This window comes from Metopolophium dirhodum, chromosome 1, assembly GCF_019925205.1.
Source record: "Metopolophium dirhodum isolate CAU chromosome 1, ASM1992520v1, whole genome shotgun sequence".
In the NCBI taxonomy this organism is placed as follows: domain Eukaryota; kingdom Metazoa; phylum Arthropoda; class Insecta; order Hemiptera; family Aphididae; genus Metopolophium; species Metopolophium dirhodum.
The window spans coordinates 80,386,052-80,403,701 of record NC_083560.1 but is presented as its reverse complement, the minus strand read 5'-3'; the positions used below and the strand labels follow the sequence as shown (position 1 = coordinate 80,403,701).

Sequence of the window (17,650 nt, the reverse complement as noted above, 5' to 3'; positions counted from 1 at the left end):
CTATTCACTAAATAATTGTTCTATTATCTATAAGAACAATCTTTGAAATGTTTGTAAAATTCAGTCAAGTAGTTTTTTATTATATAAACTAAAAACAAACATTAATTTATAGAATATATATATATGTAGAATGTAGATATCGGTATTATATAAAAGTCTCTTTTGTTACTGAAACCACTATAGCAAGTGACAAACCTAAGTGACAAACCTATAATAAATAAACAAAACTAAATTCGGACACCCTATAGCAACCTAAGAAACGAAAATAAAAATACTCCCCAAGGAAATAATATGTGTACAAAGTTGGTACCTATTGGATACGTACGTGGTTCAGGAAATTATCGAGTACCTAGGTTCTAACAAACTGGCAATAATTTTTGTATATAATAATATTGTTTTCAATGGAGACACGATGTGATTAGGTAGAATCTGTTTATTGACAAACTATACTGACTCAGGATACCACAGTTGTTATAGCATGTAAACTGTAGAGGTACCTATTATATTATTTTCTATTGATTAATTTTTTATTACGAACTGTAAATTAATTTTCTTCGTCGTTTTCTATTCGATTCTACATTATTGCATTACCTATTTATAAAATATGCGTCTTTCACCGACTACTGAGTACATATTTTTTTTTTTTTTTATTTGGGTTAAGGCTTCGACAACTAGGCCATTAGCCTGTGGTACTGTAGGGGAGGGTACTGTAGATTTGTTTTACACGTGATTTGTTTTGGCAGAATTTTTTTAATTTGGGCACCCGTAGGTATCTGCCATGCCCACGGGTGGGGGATGGTGGCACTTGTTCTCCGGACACCGTGACTTGCCCGAAGAAAAATGCCGCCCGCGGCCAAGGAATCGAACTCGGGTCGTCTGCGTCACAGACTCACAGCCGACGCCTTAGTCCGCTCGGCCACTCCATCCCCCTACATATTTTTGTCCTCGTCAATAACTTACATATCTATACGCATTACGCATACATATTTTGATATTTTATTATTTATGGCGTATATAAGTAATAAGTACCTATACAATATAATAATATGGTCATTGTGCACCATACACAAGTTTTATATTCAAATAATCAAGTAACGTTTTAAGAAAATCGGTTAGGTTAGCCTATTCTAGTTTGGTAATCTCACATATTATAAGTTTATAAATATATATTAACAACAATTTAGTTTTACTAGAATTTAGATCAAATACTTATTTTTGATCTCACTTCTCACATTATCCCCTGTTTAGTAGTATTTCCTAGTTTTATACGTATAATTTATGTGCATATAATATTTTGTACACGCCAGATCTTCTTTTGAAATGACACAAATTTCCGGTCGTCGAATAGTTTTCACCACTAATTATAGCTCTGTGCTTCTAATGACTAATACTCGATCTAAACGATAAATTACGAGATTTGGCTACATATGGTTTAGCCACAAGGCACCAAAATTACTAAGTAAATATTAAATGTAAAATGTTCCTAAGTTGGTAACATATGCAGAGTGCGTATTTTATACATTGGTAATCATTATTTGTAGGTCCAATATCGTCTTTTTACATATTAATTATGATTTATGGCCTCAATGACGACATTATAAGCCAACTAAACTATGTAATTTACATTATTTAAGCATTATTTAATTAGTTGACGGAGATCAATTTTTTTCATCAAGATTGATGAGTATATTGACTGCTTTTGTTGAAGGTGCGAGGGTTTCTTGTTGTAGTGTTTCTAGAAGTTAATGTACTATGTCTTAGTAAAATTCGGTTTCAATATAATATTGTCGGCGTTTGCGAAGTATTCAAGTATGTGCTCTACTGAAATAGGTATTCCGCAAGCCGGGCTTTGAAGTGGATCTTCCTTGGCCATGAGGTTTCCCTGTAGTATGGACTATTCGAAGGTGGTTGAAAATAACTTCACCTTTCTTAATAATATCATTATGGTTTGGAATATGCAGGTGGTGATAAGATAGACTGTTTGATCTCTCCAAGTTTAATATTTTCTAAATCATCATTGGTTTTGCAATTTAATAAATTGATTTGATTTATTGAATTTTTGTAAATCGTAGTCCGAAATTAACGTGCATAATTTAACTTATGTTGGAAATTTGATGAAAATCTAAAAATCACGAAGATTTGCAAAATTCTTTACAGTAATTAAATTCATAAAAATTTCAACTTTCCTAGCTAAGCCTTGAAAATTGAATTCAAGATTCCTCATCATAAGTTCTTACTAGAATAAAAATAAAATTTAGCGATAATTCACATTCATATTTTATGAATAACACACACTAATGTTCATTACCTACTCACACATTTACATAACACAAATGTACATGTCATATAAATTTTAGCCACCCCCCCCCCCCTCCAAGAAAAATGTCTCTAGTTGCACCTATGCCTACTATATAAATTATTAATAAGTAATATAGGCAGTATAGGTATATTTTTATTTAATGAACGGCCGTGAACAAATTTGAGCAAGCCTAAGATAAATACCATAATGATTTACCATCGCATTGCAATTACTACTGCGTATAAAATATACACTATACATTATAATATAATGCTATGTAAGTACAATTTATATGATATGTATTTAGCATAAAAAGAAACACCGCTTTAATGAACGGTTGAGCGTCCGTAATGACTGCGATTTTAGAAGTGGTTATTAATAACTATTACATTAATGATAACAATATTGCGATGTCTCGCACGCCCCCATAAAGTCTGCGTTTACTAATTTTGACTTGATATCGCAAAAACAATGCACAAACTTCACGCCACGGCCGAGACGATGTATTATGCGGGTCATAGGTGTATTACACACACACACGCATATATAATATAATATATTATAATATTCATAAGTACGTATATAGCAGTGCTTATAATATTGTATTATTTTACGTATATACTGTGGTACGGCAGAAGTTTCGCGAAAACTTGTACTTGATACGCCGCAGGATAATTGGCTAATAACCAACTCTACACAGCGATATGTACGTATGTGTGTGTGTGTGTGTGTGTGTGTGTGTGTGCTTGCTCGTATTATTCTGCATAGGACATTTAATCATCCAGACCCCCAATGAAGATAAGCGAGTGCAGTGTGCATATATATATATATAGGTATTGTCTTGCTGTGACAAATGACCGTTTTCAAACACTCGGCCTAGCTACAGCTATAATAATTATAGTCTATAGATGGCGAGGGGCGAGGGCAGACGTTAATATTATTATATAACACCAAGTGAGTAGTGTCAGTGTAGTGTACGTGTGAGTGATGCAAATATATGAGTAATACTACAGCTATACAACGTGTACGGTGCCGGACCAGTGACCACTGAACATATCAAAACTGACGAAATTAACTTAGTATGGCAGTTTTAAAAATGTCTTTCGCTTAAAAAATAGTCACATTTTATCCAGTTGAATCGTAACTGGGCATAGAACCTTATGCTTAGTGAATCTTATAAGTTAGGTATATAATAAAATATAGGTATGATATTATCATAACATATCATAGCAAACCATAACTTTTGTTTCAAAATCGAGAACTTTGGTATGGTTAGTTATTAGGTAGGTACTTATTTGTTATGCAACACAAAATATTTACTACAATATAGTACCTACTAAAATATATTATGCTCATCAATTTTACTCTATATTTTTAAAAATAAATCTAAATTAAAAAAATGACCGGGGAAGTTACTCCACAGCTATATATCATAGGTTTCGAGTTTTGACTATCAAGTGAACTGTGAACTTCGTCTTTCAGTTCACGGTGATGGGTATTTTATATTTGAATTCAATGAAAAATTATTGCATACATTTGAGCCATCCTCAGAGCCTCGCATAACCGGGATGGTACAGTTGATAAAGCTCCTAATGAAATTGGATTCTAATTAATAATATTAAAGAATATACATAGATTAAACATTTTATACTACTACCTGATATTGTTACTATTATCTAATGTATATTACTATTACTATTACTATTAATATATTATACTACCTACTACCTATACTTATAATTATCATAATTACTAATGAGTTCTTGAATTAAGGGTACCTAGATGCGGAGTCCCTTTTCTTTTTCGAAAATGTTTATGCGTACCCCTTCTAATTATATCCAAATTAATAAGACATTTAAATATTCAGGTACCTACTCAAATTTTTTTTACACTTTGGCTTCCTCCATTAAGTAATTATCAGCGTAGATACAATTATATAAATAACTGTATTTGTTTAAAAAGACGTCACACGCACGCATGTATTTTCTCGGTCTTACACACGTGTGCTGTGGACTGACGGACTGTGTAGCGTGTACACAAATCATACCTACACGATACGTCTTTCGCGTCCGTTGTGAGACTTTGTTGTGTTTTAATTTTTAATTGTACGATTGAACGATGGATATTAACAAAAGTATAACTACAAAAGAAGGAGCTGCTAAAGAGCGTGAAAAAAAAAGAATAAAGTTAAATGTAGCGGCAAAATCGTGTCAAAATATACAACACTTTTTTATGCCAATAAATAAAATTAATGAACACGATATTGACGATCCTGCTTCTGTATCAAACTTGATCTTGGTAAGTATAATAATACACAGACTATTTATTTTCTTATAATCTGTAGGATATAGTACATAATATATATAGCTTAGCTATTAAATTATAAATTAAAGTATTAAATGCTCTACTCTTGAATACTGCCCTAGTGCCCTGCTAAGCAAAGTGCTGTTACTTGAAAAAGATTATTATTTGTATATTATATGCGATAAAAAATTTTAAAATATGCATTTTAATTTTTAAAAGATGCACATAAAAATAAAAGCAAAAATATAGTTACAAAAAAAAATAAATATTTATTTATCGAAATACAACAGTGATTAGCTGATTGTCTTAATAAAATATAATTGAGAATAAAAATTAAAAATTAATAAATATATATTTATTTTTATAGCACTTTTGCTTAACAAGGTAGTAGGTATACCTATATTATTTTGTATTTTGTTTTAAGAAGCATAACTGTGAAAATCAAATAAATGATGAATGTGCTAATACAAGTCAAGAAAATGAGCCAAATTTAAAAGTTGTCACCTCATCTGATACTCAAGTAATAGAATGTGAAAATACAAGCCAAGAAAATGATATGACAAATTTAGAAGTTATTACTTCATCTGATGCTCAAGTTACAGGTATGTAAATATTTACAGGTATTATTATTTATCATTAGTCATTACTTATTACTAATTTAAGTTATTATTATCTTTCAGTTAGTTCTATTGATATAAATGATCCAATCCATCCATCGTCGTTGACACACTTAAATTTAAAAGAGAGAATTTTAAAAGGTGGTTACAAACCAATTTTAAGTTTATATCCACGAAAACTTCAAGGTCATAAATTTAGATCATTCCATAAAGAGTGGCATAAACAGTACGATAAGCTAGAATACAGCCCTACAGCTGATGCTGCCTTCTGCTTCTCTTACAGAATGTTTAAAGGTAATGAAAAAAACTGTGATCAAATTGATTCTACTTTTTTTGAAAAAGGGTTTCAGTGCATGGTATAGAGCCGGTGAGGCATTTAAAAAACATCAATTATCAAAGTACCATTTGAATAGTTCTACAGCTTTACATAACTATTTGCACAATAAATCTATAGCTTCTAAGATAGATGAACTACATGCATATGAAACTAGTCAAAAAGAAATAGAACGCCAAAATAATAGACTAATTATGAATCGTTTAATTGACATTGTAATTTGTTTAGTCAAAGGTGGTAGACCTTTCGTGGGCATAATGAAAGTTCACACAGTGTAAATCAAGGTCTTTTTAAAGAGTTGGTTAATTTATTATCAAAATATGATACTGTTTTAAAAAAACATCTTATAGAAAGTCCAAAACATGCACTGTACACAAGTAATCGCATACAAAATGATTTGATTATGTCTATTCATAATGTTATTTTACAAACAATTAAAATTAATGTTCAACATTCATTTATTTCTGTATTGGCTGATGAAACCAGTGATGTGGGTCATCACGAACAAATTTCTATTATAATTCGTTATTTTGACGAAGAAAAAAATCGACCAATTGCAACCAATAGATGATATTTTTCTCAAGCCAAGTCAGTTTTTACACCTATCAACCTATCTACTATAATGTAACATCAAAGGTCTAAAACGGGTGAACGTTATGCAAATCCATACCGATGAAGTCAGATTATTCAGATAGTATTAATATAATAATAAATAATGTCTGTCATTGATGCCACGCTGATCGACAGACTAGAAATTGTAATTGTATTTTTTAATTTTTACAATTTAGATAGTTTTATCTTTATGGTTAGGTGGTTGCAAATTTTGTTTCGGGCAAATTCTAATGAAACATTAGCATCTACCTATATAGTATACATTCTGTATGTAGGTATTTAATATTCTAATACGAAGTTCGTTGTAATTTGTAGAAATTTGTAGTACAAAATAAAAAAAGTGTGGAACGGCAAATTTGTTATTAGGTATTTACTTTAATTATAGGCGATAACAAATTACAATTTATGATTTTTTTTTTATTAATCTTATAACAAATAATATTTGTTAATCTTAGATGTTACTTTCGATAGTTTTGACAATAGTTTATCAGTTATGGACTTAAATATCTACTTAATTACTAAGACCACGCAATGTCCGATAATTGTATTAAATATGCATAAGTAATTTAGTAGTTATATATTTATATACAGTGTTACAGTGTTTTGCAATTAAAGGGCTCCGTGCAACAACGGGAAAAGTACACTTTTATCAATTGTTCAGGAGGAGTAAAACAAAATTCCTTATCTCATTTACCCCTATAGGCGGGAAATAATTCAGTTTGAGATAACTTTGGAAGTAATAGAGTGATTTTTCTAGTATTTCTTCCATGGAAAAACTCATTTTTGATAATAATAGACTTTTCACGTTGTTCACTGTTGTCGCACAGAGCCCTTTAATAAATTTCTGTATAAAAAAAAGGAAATTCGTTCCGTTCCTTGTTCCTTAAAAAAAAAAAGAATTCGTTCCTTTGTCGTTCCTTCAGAAAATGAACAAGTTTCCTTCTTAGTTCAAAATAAAATAAAAATTCTTATTATCTTTAGTCCCGAGTAAAAAGGGCTAAAGTACATTTTACCAATTTTTTGCGACAGCAGTATGAAAGTTTGAAAATTCTTACTTGTAAGTTCATTATATCCATACATATTTAAGGTATTTTTATATTATATATATTACATTTTTAATGCATGTAACCATTAAAATTCTTGTTACTATGAATATTTAACGAGATAACTATAGTTATGCCCTTTTGATTTTACTTGTTCTAACTTAAGCCCTATTTGTCCACGACTTATGTCTTTTTGATTTCACTTATTTTAACTTATGTCTTTTTGTCCAGGCAAACTTAGAAACAGTTATGTTGGTTTAGATATGCCCTAATTATTTCTTCAATGATATGAGTAATATCCGTCACTGACTTATGCCAAATGTACCAAAATAATCAGCAAAAATTAAGCTTTACATCTGCGGAATGAAATTTTTTTGTGAAAAATTGACTTAAGCCCTTTCTACCCGGGAGCAAAGAATTTTAATCATTAGTGTTTTTTTTCCTGTGCGTACTTCTTCAATTTGTAATTATAATATTTATCTACAATTAGGTATATATTTTATAATTCTATTTTGAGATTTTCATCAAAATTAAATTGTTGGCTGATGTATGTTGACTGTCTTATCGTTTATTGTTATAAATAATTATATTTTACATAAGTACTCATTTCTATATAAATTATAACTTATGAGAAATATTAATGAAGTGTCTAATGACTAATGAGTAATGATCACTAATTGGCAATATACATTATACACATTAAAAAAATATATCTTAATTTCAATTATTTACATATCTGGAACTAGAAAAGATCGAAAAATAATTCGTTTATTTTCTCGTTTTTTTTTTATTAAAAGGAATTCGTTCCAGCCTTCCTTCAAACACTGTTTATATATAATATATTTAATAATTGAAACAAGGTTAGTACATTACACTGTACAGGTTATAACATTATATGAATAATAATTTATTTCAATATGCGTTCGTCAGCTGTAGGTACCTACTAAAATTGTGTAATACAATAAATTACAAAAAATAGGCCATGTAAGACACGTTTAAAATTTTGTTTCGAATAAAGTAGAGGTATACCTATAACAATATATTGTTCTGACCTGTTCTCTGAAAATAATTCAACTTGATTATTTGTATGTACATGTTTATCAAACATTGATAGTTATAAATTTTAAATTTTAAATTATATTATATTGTCTTATAATAAACTTTAACCGTCGGACATCGGTTAGCCACAATTAAAGCTGTAAGATTGAAAATGTTCATATAAAATTTATTTTTTCATTGACTTTTTCAGCAACATTGAACATTTTTAACGACTAAAATAGTTCAATTTTATTTTTATTTTTATACAGGAGTTAGGTACACGAATACCGATTGAGGTAGTCAAATTTCCATCTTTATCATAAACTCATACAGCCATATGTAATAATAGTATTGAAAATGCGTAATATTAAGTGTTTAGTAATACATAATTATTAAAAAAACTGAAATAATATACCAACTATATTGTTGTGTATTGTTACAGACCTATATACCAAAATATATATGGAGTGGATATTATATGACGTGGTAAAAGAAACTAATAGTTAGGTACTACAATGATCATAATAATAATATGTCGTCTATACTCGTTATGGAAGTAATTATTCATAGAGGTTAATAGATAAAAGTATGCAATTGTATAGAATTTAAAAAAAATAAAAATTTACACAATGTATAAAAAAAAAATGTCTACATTTTCAAAAAAAATTGTAATGAAAATGTACAGCTATGATGATGATAACTGTTTAATTTGTTTTGACCGACGGCCAACGCTGTACTGTACAATAAACCACTCAAATTGCCTATACCAGACCCCTTAAAATAAGTAACGAGATAGTTGCGGTTGCGCCGTATTTATCTTTTCGACGCCTCTTATAAAATATATGTCCACGGTAATCGTAAATCGTAAGTAGTATTATAGATGATTATAGTAAGCAGTATTATTTAGGTATTATGTTTTCGTCGGGTTGAGGCCCGGTCATCGTTCCATCCCGAACGCGCGTCGGCAGCGGTCGGTTGTCGTCGCGATGGTCGTGGGGCGGAGCTGCTGAGGCGACGCTAAAGTCGACGACTCGACGTGCCTACGACGTTATCGAAGAAAGACTCAAGGCACAACTATAACGTAATATACCCATTATACCGCCTTGGCTCAGCACGTCGTCGAAGGTCGCACCACGGTGGCCACGACCTTAGTAGTACGACTGTGGTCTGTACAAGCTAAAATACGTCACGACTTTAGATAGCTCGTTCCACAACATCACCCGATCACCACCGCTAAATTGTTATCATCACCGTCGTCGAAGTTGTTGTGTATGTTATTATCAAAGTTATCACCATAGATACCTAATACGGTTGAATAATCAGCTATGGTTATCACTTATCACGATCGTCGATTTTTTTCTCTCTTTCTGCTCTCACTCGCTCGCTCTCTCTCTCTAACCCGCTCAGTGTTCAGGCCGGACCACGGTCTCTCTTTTACTTTTTCACGCCGCTTTATGCCTTACCGACTACGGAATACACAAAAATAATATCATAAGCGTGACATCCGCGCGCGTCCACCGTTGTACCTTCGCAAATAGGTTGTGTCCCTATAGACGGATAACAGTTTCCAGGTCGATCGGTCCGCGTTTACGGGGCCCTGTGCAAGGAGCCGAGTGAAAAGAGACAGAGATAGTGTCCTAGCGGGCCGCTATCTTCATCTGCGGCGGTTATCGTCGTTCCGTCGGCTGCCGATAGATTTTTGCCGTTCTCGTCGCGGTCACGTTATTCCTCGTTTCGCCGTCACCCTCACACCCGCTGACGCGCTTTAGTTCCGCCGCCGCACCCTCAAAGACGACCGGTGTAGTACCTACCTATCTCACTCACCGTTACACATCAGTTCCAGTTCCGATCCGGCTCGGTTCCAGCAGCATCCGGCCCGTTCGAATGCGCCGTTCGAGTCTTCCGGCGTCGTATTAACAACCATGTACTTACGTGCATCTACATCGCTCTCACGCATCACCGCCATCGCCAACCGTCGATCGCCGGCGGTCGTCAAACGTCGAGATTATAGTGACAACGCCGATAGCGCAAAGGTGAGGTTGACTGATGAGTGTTCAGAAGCCGGGCACGTCGGTTTTTTTTTGGGAGGGGAGAGCATAGGGGCCTTGCCCCCCAATCCTAGATTTCATAAACTAGGTACCTGTAAATAACAATTTATTTGTATAGGTAGGCCTAGTTAAAAGTAGAATTTTTGGACCAAAAGGATATTTTGCCCCCCCTCCACCGCTAGAAGACTAATCAAATCCGCTACTGTAGGACGCAACCTATACATATTCTTGTAGGGTTTTTTGTTTGTATGTATACCTTTGCCGTGTTTCAATTATTTGGCATGTATGTAGATTGTACCTAATAAGCACTGAAAGACATTTATCTCATATATTTGGTGAAATGTAAGGGGTGACGACTGAGGCACATTAAGTATTCTTTTGAATACAATTTTCTTTTTTCAAATACCTATCTTATGTCTGAACTACTAAATCTAAATTAGATATTTTGTACTTTATATAATAGGTAACTAATATTTTAACGTTTCCAATATCAGTAGAAGACTTAATATATATTTATAGGTAAGGTACTTAGAAACCCAATAGAAATGATAATGTTATTTTTGTCTATGACATTTTAAATTACCAATTATATTGTTTTTGCCATAAGATTTTATCAACAATTAAACATTTTATTGATAAAGGTATTATATTTTCAAATTATTCAAATCTATTTAACTTTTTTTTAAATCTTCTATGTTACAACAAAATAAAAAAAAGTCTATTGGTGTCTAAAAATGTATAAGTCTGTTGTACCAAACCAAAAATGTAATTATGAAAGATGAAGTGTTAGTTTTCTAGAACTTGCTAGTAGATACTTCTATGGAAGAATGTATTATCTCATTAAAATTGAAGGCGTTTATTTTTTTTATTGAATTCACAAACTTACATAACTTTAATTGATTAATTTTGCAGAGAGGACTTGTTGTTGGTGTATACATTGACGATTCTGGAAATAACGTGAAACTTACACCGGCAGCTGACCAGATAAATCAAGAGAGTGGTGGCGCAATTTTAAAAGCATTAAAAATGTAAGTACCTGTATGATGTTTGTATACAAGTTCTTTTAATAGCTTTAAGAGTGGTGAAAGTATTTTTTTATGTTAAATCTATATTTTTCTGCATTTTATTTTATTACCTAAAATATATTATGTTATGTTACTTTATTATTATTATTATTTTTTAATATCTATGTTAACATTGTTTCATTATGCTATATTTCCCTTCTAAATACCTACCATTATTTTTTAGTCAACACTATAAAATGATTAAAGAAATCATCTACCTACATAAAAAAATAAAAAAATATATAGTTTAGAAATAAAAATTACCATTATACCAAACTTATCATTTATTAACAAATTCTTCATACCTACCTATAAATTATAAACCTTAATAATCAACTCGGTGTCTAAGTACCTTGTACCTTTTTTTATTTTCTATAGTTATTTAGTGGCATAACTAGGAATTACCATGCTTTTGACAAAGCAAGCCAGTGGGCTTTGATTTTAACAACCATACAGACATGTTTTTTTTAAAACATTACAAATATATAAAATCAATTATACCAACTAATTTTTAAAATTGTATTTATAAAATATTGACAAAATAAATACAACAGCACCTACTGTACATTTAATCACCTCAGCCACAGAAATATAGCTTGTATTTTGTAGGATAACCCTGGGAATAACCTCATTAAAAATGTATATAAAAATCAGAATTATAGTAAATACTCCTTGTCAATACTGTATATCAAATGTCTGTATTAAATACTGAATACAACAATTTAATATACCTATAAAACAAGGAATATAATTCAATCAGGATTAAATAATTATTTCAATTTCCTGTATTTCCTTATTTTTGTAAGACGTGTGGTGTTACATATAGAAAAGTACGAGAAAAATAATTTAGATACCTCATACCTACCTACTTAGAATAATGTTTTAATTGATATAAATTGGTATGATTATTTAACAATTTGATTTAAGTTTGCATTTCGTAAACTGAAATGATAAGAGATGATTATGTATAGTTATTAATGTGTCATAAGAATTAGGCATGAATAATAAATCATAGTACTTTGAATGTGGCATTAAAGGTATCCTAACCTTCCAAATTAGCTTTTGCTCTATAAACTATATTTTACAAATTCTTCATTACTTTTTCACTATTTATTTTCTTTTTTTTAAAGATTTATAATTTTATATTCTTGAAGCCATATTTACAGATTCGTATTAAATACAAATTTGGTAGGTACTTTTCTTTCTTATTTTCTTTTATATATATTTTTTTATTAGTTTTAAAAAAATTGCTACTTTTAATGTTAATGTGAAATATTATTTTATTATTTAAAGTGGTTTACAAGTAACTCCTCTTTAAGATTTTGAATTTATGCCTGTATGATATATTAATATATAATAAAACACATTATTTCTTATTTTTTCAGTTTGCGACATACTAAAATGTATTAAAATAAAAATAAAAAAACCATGTCTGAAATGACGGAGGAAGAGAACTCCGGATCACGTGCAATCAAACGTCAACATTTGGATTCCACTGACACTTCATTATCAAACTCTTCATCTGATTATTCTTGTCCTGTATGCTATGATATTATCCATGAAGCACATATCACCAAGTGTGGGCATTCATTTTGCTATAGTTGTGTTTCTAGGAGTCTAGAAACAAATTCGTCTTGCCCAAAATGTGGTAACATGTTATCAGGAGGCATCTGTGATATATTTCCAAATCTAGCACTTGATAAATTGGTAACCAAGTATAAACTTGTAAATCCTGGACGTAAATTAGAAAACTCTAGTAAACTGGGTTTAATTGCTGGACTACGAGGATTTGTCAATGCTGAATCTAAGAAATTAACATTATCTGATGTTGATGCAATGTTGGAACTTTTAACTCGACGTAAGCGTAAACTTGAAGCTGAGTCAGCTTTGGCTCAAAATCGATTACTCTATGAATTTCTTGAAAGGTTATTATGTGATAAAGAATCACAAATGCGCCGGATTGGAAGACAAGTGGAGTTAGTAAAAAAAGATGTGGCTTTTGTAAAAAAAATTTTAAAAGAATGGGAAGCCAAAAAACCTGTTGCTACAGATATAGAACACAATAATATCAATGAAAAATTTGATAACACTCCTCCAATAAGCAGTGTTAATAATTGTATCCCGGGTAATATTCAACGTAGACGTATGTGTTCACATTTTGATGATTTTGTTGATTGTTATTTTTCATTGAGAGCAAAAGAATTAGTGTTTGGTAATAGACACTCAGCAGAAGAAGATGGAAATGTTAAAGAAAAAGATCACGAAAAAGGATTGGACGAGTTTCGAGAAAATCTAGTGAAATTTTCTAAGTTTAATGCCCTTAGACCCATAGCTACACTGAATTATGGCACTGATATATTCAATAACTCAACTATAGTATCAAGTATTGAATTTGATAAAGATGATGAATATTTCGCTATAGCTGGTGTAACAAAACGCATTAAAGTATTTGAATATGATTGTGTATTGCGTGACAGTGTTGACATTCATTACCCTTGTGTAGAAATGATATCTGCTTCAAAGATATCTTGTGTTAGTTGGAACTCTTATAGAAAAAATACTGTTGCTAGTAGTGATTATGAAGGGGCTGTATGTGTGTGGGACGCAGGTACAGGTCAACGTACCAGGATATTTCGTGAACATGAAAAACGATGTTGGAGTGTTGATTTCAATAAGGCTGATGCTGGCCTTATGGCTTCTGGATCAGATGATGCACGTGTTAAACTTTGGACACTTAATCAAGAACGGTCTGTTGCATGTCTTGAAGCAAAAGCCAATGTATGTTGTGTTAAGTTCAATCCAGTTGGTGCTTCTTACCTGGCATTTGGCTCTGCTGATCATTGTGTTCATTATTATGATTTGAGACATGCTAAACGTGCTTTAGCTATATTCAAAGGGCACAAAAAAGCCGTGTCATATGTCAAATTCTTAAATGGAAAAGAAATGGTGTCTGCGTCAACCGATAGTCAGTTAAAACTATGGAATGTCAATGAAGCCCACGAAGGATGTGTTCGTTCTTTTGTTGGTCATGTTAACGAAAAAAACTTTGTTGGCTTGGCCACGGACGGTGATTACATAGCTTGTGGATCTGAAAATAATTCTCTATATATCTACTACAAAGGATTACAAAGAAAATTATTCACGTTTAAATTTGAAGCAAATAACGCAATTTTGAGTGCATCTGAAGAAGAAAAAGATAGACGAAGGGATGATGACGTTAATGAATTTGTTTCCGCTGTTTGCTGGCGTCAAACATCCAATATACTCATGGCAGCTAATAGTCAAGGAATTATTAAAGTTCTTGAACTTAAATAATTTTATGATTCATTTCATTATCACCATAAAACTGTATATTTTTAAATTAGTTAATGTTATTATTTATTTTTATATAAAATCATCTATTTATCTCATTTTTATGCAATATATTTTGAAATAGTGTGATATTTTGTGTTTTATTATAATATGTACACTGCTGACAAAGTGTGTGTTTGAATATTATTATGTTGTATTGATAAATTTAGAATTACCAATATTAAGTATCTGTAAATTTGTGTGCTTCCATAAGCCAAATGTCCATTGTCCTACATAGTATTTATAATAGATAAATTTATATTTTTATTATTATTACTATTAGCTGATTATAATTGTGTTGAAAATATTTTATGTAGATGAACAGTTAAATATGTATGCAAATTTACTAAAAATATATTTATATAATATGATAATAGTAATTTTTAAAACTTTGTTGATTATTTTTTTATTTCCTCTCCATTTGAAACAATTAAGTTAAGTATTGTAGTAATTTATTAATATTATATTTTTCTAGAGGAAAGGGGTTTATGAAAAAAGGAAAATCTCGGTTATTTTTTAACACTAATCTTAAGTATGGAACAATTGCCGTGGTTGGAATTGGTAAAGAAGAATTAGACGATAAAGAAAATAGTGATGGAATTGATGCTAAAAAAGAAAATATTCGCATCGCAACAGCTAGTAATTCAATGACATAATTTATTTGTTAATTATAATTTTGTGTGTAATGAAAAAATTGTATTTTAGATGGTTGTCGTAGTCTTGTAGATTGTGGTATCCAAAATATATTTGTTTCTGCTATGAGTGATTCAGAAAGTGCTGCTGAAGGTTCTACGTTGGGAACTTGGAAATTTCAAGAGTATAAGAACAAAAAAGATGAAATTCCAAAAATATCATTATTTGAAGATACATACAGGTTTGTTAATTGATGGTATAATATTTTTAAGTAACTAAATATTAGTAAAAACTTATATTAGGCTTTCCTTTTTATAAAAATGTAGCGATGGGTGGTGTCGCGGAATAATTAAATCGAATGCTCAAAATTGGTCAAGAAAGCTTACTGAATCTGCTTCTAATCACATGACTCCAACTGTGTTCTCAAAAGTAATGTATACATTTTATTTTTATTTTACTTAAATAATGTAATAATGTTTTAAGAGTAGAAACATTTGTGTATTCGTCTTATTAATGGGTATATAACTCTTGTTTTATATTGTTCAAAAAACTATTCAAATAACTAATAACTGCAAAAAGATTTAAGAGATATAAGATATAACAAGTGTAAAACTGTAAAACATATGTCCAAATAAATATTGTTTCCAAGTTGTTTGTTTTATATTATGATAATATAGTAATTATTTATAAAGCTTTGTTTTATTTCATTTTAACTTGATGTTTATTTAATTTGTAAAAAATAACCATATTTTTTCTTAGGAAGTTCAAGATGTACTTGGAAAACTTGGTGTTAATGTAATAGTGCGAGACAAATGTTGGGCTGAAGAAAAAAAAATGGGAGGCCTGTTAAATGTTGCAAAAGGCAGTACACAACCTTTATCATTTTTGGAAATCAATTATTCAGGTGGACCCAAAAACGACCAACCTGTAGTTTTAGTTGGTATGCTAATCAAATATTGAATTTGTGTAAAACAAAAAGTAGCAAACATTTGTCTTATGTTTGACAGGCAAAGGAGTAACATTTGACAGTGGAGGCATTTCAATCAAACCATCAGCAGCTATGGGTGAAATGCGAGCTGATATGATGGGTGCTGCAAATGTAGTAGCTGCCATCTCTGCAATTGCTGAATTAAAACTCCCAATTAATGTGATAGGTGAGTAAAAAAAAGAATTTTGGAGTAAAAAGTTTATATGTATAAAAGCCGAGGAAATTTTACACATTCTATGAATGTAATTTATTATATTGGTTTTGTTAAAGGGTCCATAGTATTAAACATTTATATTTTTAGGTCTGACTCCATTATGTGAAAATATGCCCAGCAGTAGTGCACTAAAGCCGGGAGATGTTATTGTTGCCATGAACGGTAAATCTATACAAGTAGACAATACAGATGCAGAAGGTAGACTAATACTTGCGGATGCTCTCTGTTATGCAGCTACGTTCAAGCCAAAAATCACTATAGATCTTGCTACTCTAACAGGTCAATATATATATTTGTTTCAATTACATTTAGGTTAGAATAATTGTATCACAATATGTTCTTATAAAATATGTAAATATGTCTATGGTGTTAAATAGGTGCTATGGCGGTGGCCATTGGAGAAGCTGCTACTGGAGTGTTTAGTTCATCTAGCATACCATGGGCTGCTATAGAGTCAGCCGGCTACTACACGGGTGACAGAATGTGGCGATTTCCCTTATGGAACTATTATTCTTCATTAATAAAAGGTACTTACCAAACTAATAAAAAATATTAAAAAGATACTCTAATGAACATGATATAAGTGTTAGTTGATTTCAAAATTTTGTATTAAAACATCATCACAAAACTAATTATTCTTGTATAACAAGTTGATACGTCTTGATTAAGTGTTTGTTTTATTTATGTCTCTTCAGGTTATTCTGGTTTTGATTTGGACAACATTGGGAAAGGAAAAGGTGGTGGTGCCTGTACAGCTGCAGCATTTTTAAAGGTATATGATTGGATATAAAAAAAAAAATATTAAGAAAATAGGAACAATATTATCTATATTATGTGTAATGTATATATTACAGGAATTTGCTCCACCCGGCGATTGGATTCACATGGATATTGCTGGAGTAATGAAATCCAATGGAACTGATGGTTTGTACATTTCCAGTGGTATGTCTGGCAAACCTACGAGAGCATTAGTACAGTTCATTTCAAATTTGTCTGAAAAAACTTAACCTTATATCATACACTCTTTTTGCCGAAGTTATTACAATGAATATAATTGTCGTTTTACTTATTTTCAATTGTTTGTAATAAAACTAATAATAAATTT

At 31.0% G+C, this 17,650-nt stretch overlaps 1 protein-coding gene across 2 annotated transcripts; it reads left to right on the top strand.

Moving 5' to 3' along the window:
• The first annotated feature begins 9,542 nt into the window (after positions 1-9,542).
• On the top strand, positions 9,543-17,650 carry LOC132934325 (E3 ubiquitin-protein ligase COP1-like). 2 transcript variants are annotated; one of them, XM_061000619.1, is made up of 11 exons: positions 9,543-10,280; positions 11,208-11,323; positions 15,186-15,349; positions 15,416-15,584; positions 15,670-15,772; positions 16,103-16,283; positions 16,351-16,497; positions 16,633-16,824; positions 16,923-17,072; positions 17,241-17,317; positions 17,400-17,650. In XM_061000619.1, exons 1-11 carry the CDS (start codon positions 10,170-10,172, stop codon positions 17,550-17,552), a joined length of 1,563 nt encoding a protein of 520 aa, XP_060856602.1. In that variant the 5' UTR covers positions 9,543-10,169; the 3' UTR covers positions 17,553-17,650. The 2 variants fall into 2 exon arrangements, with proteins under 2 accessions (XP_060856602.1, XP_060856601.1); XM_061000618.1 differs by lacking the exons at positions 15,186-15,349; positions 15,416-15,584; positions 15,670-15,772; ... (4 more) ...; positions 17,241-17,317; positions 17,400-17,650 and adding an exon at positions 12,745-15,090 and having other exon boundaries at positions 10,255-10,280.

Excerpts from the sequence above, each read along its gene's own strand:
- LOC132934325 (XM_061000618.1), top strand. The coding sequence starts at position 12,788 with ATGTCTGAAATGACGGAGGAAGAGAACTCCGGATCACGTGCAATCAAA.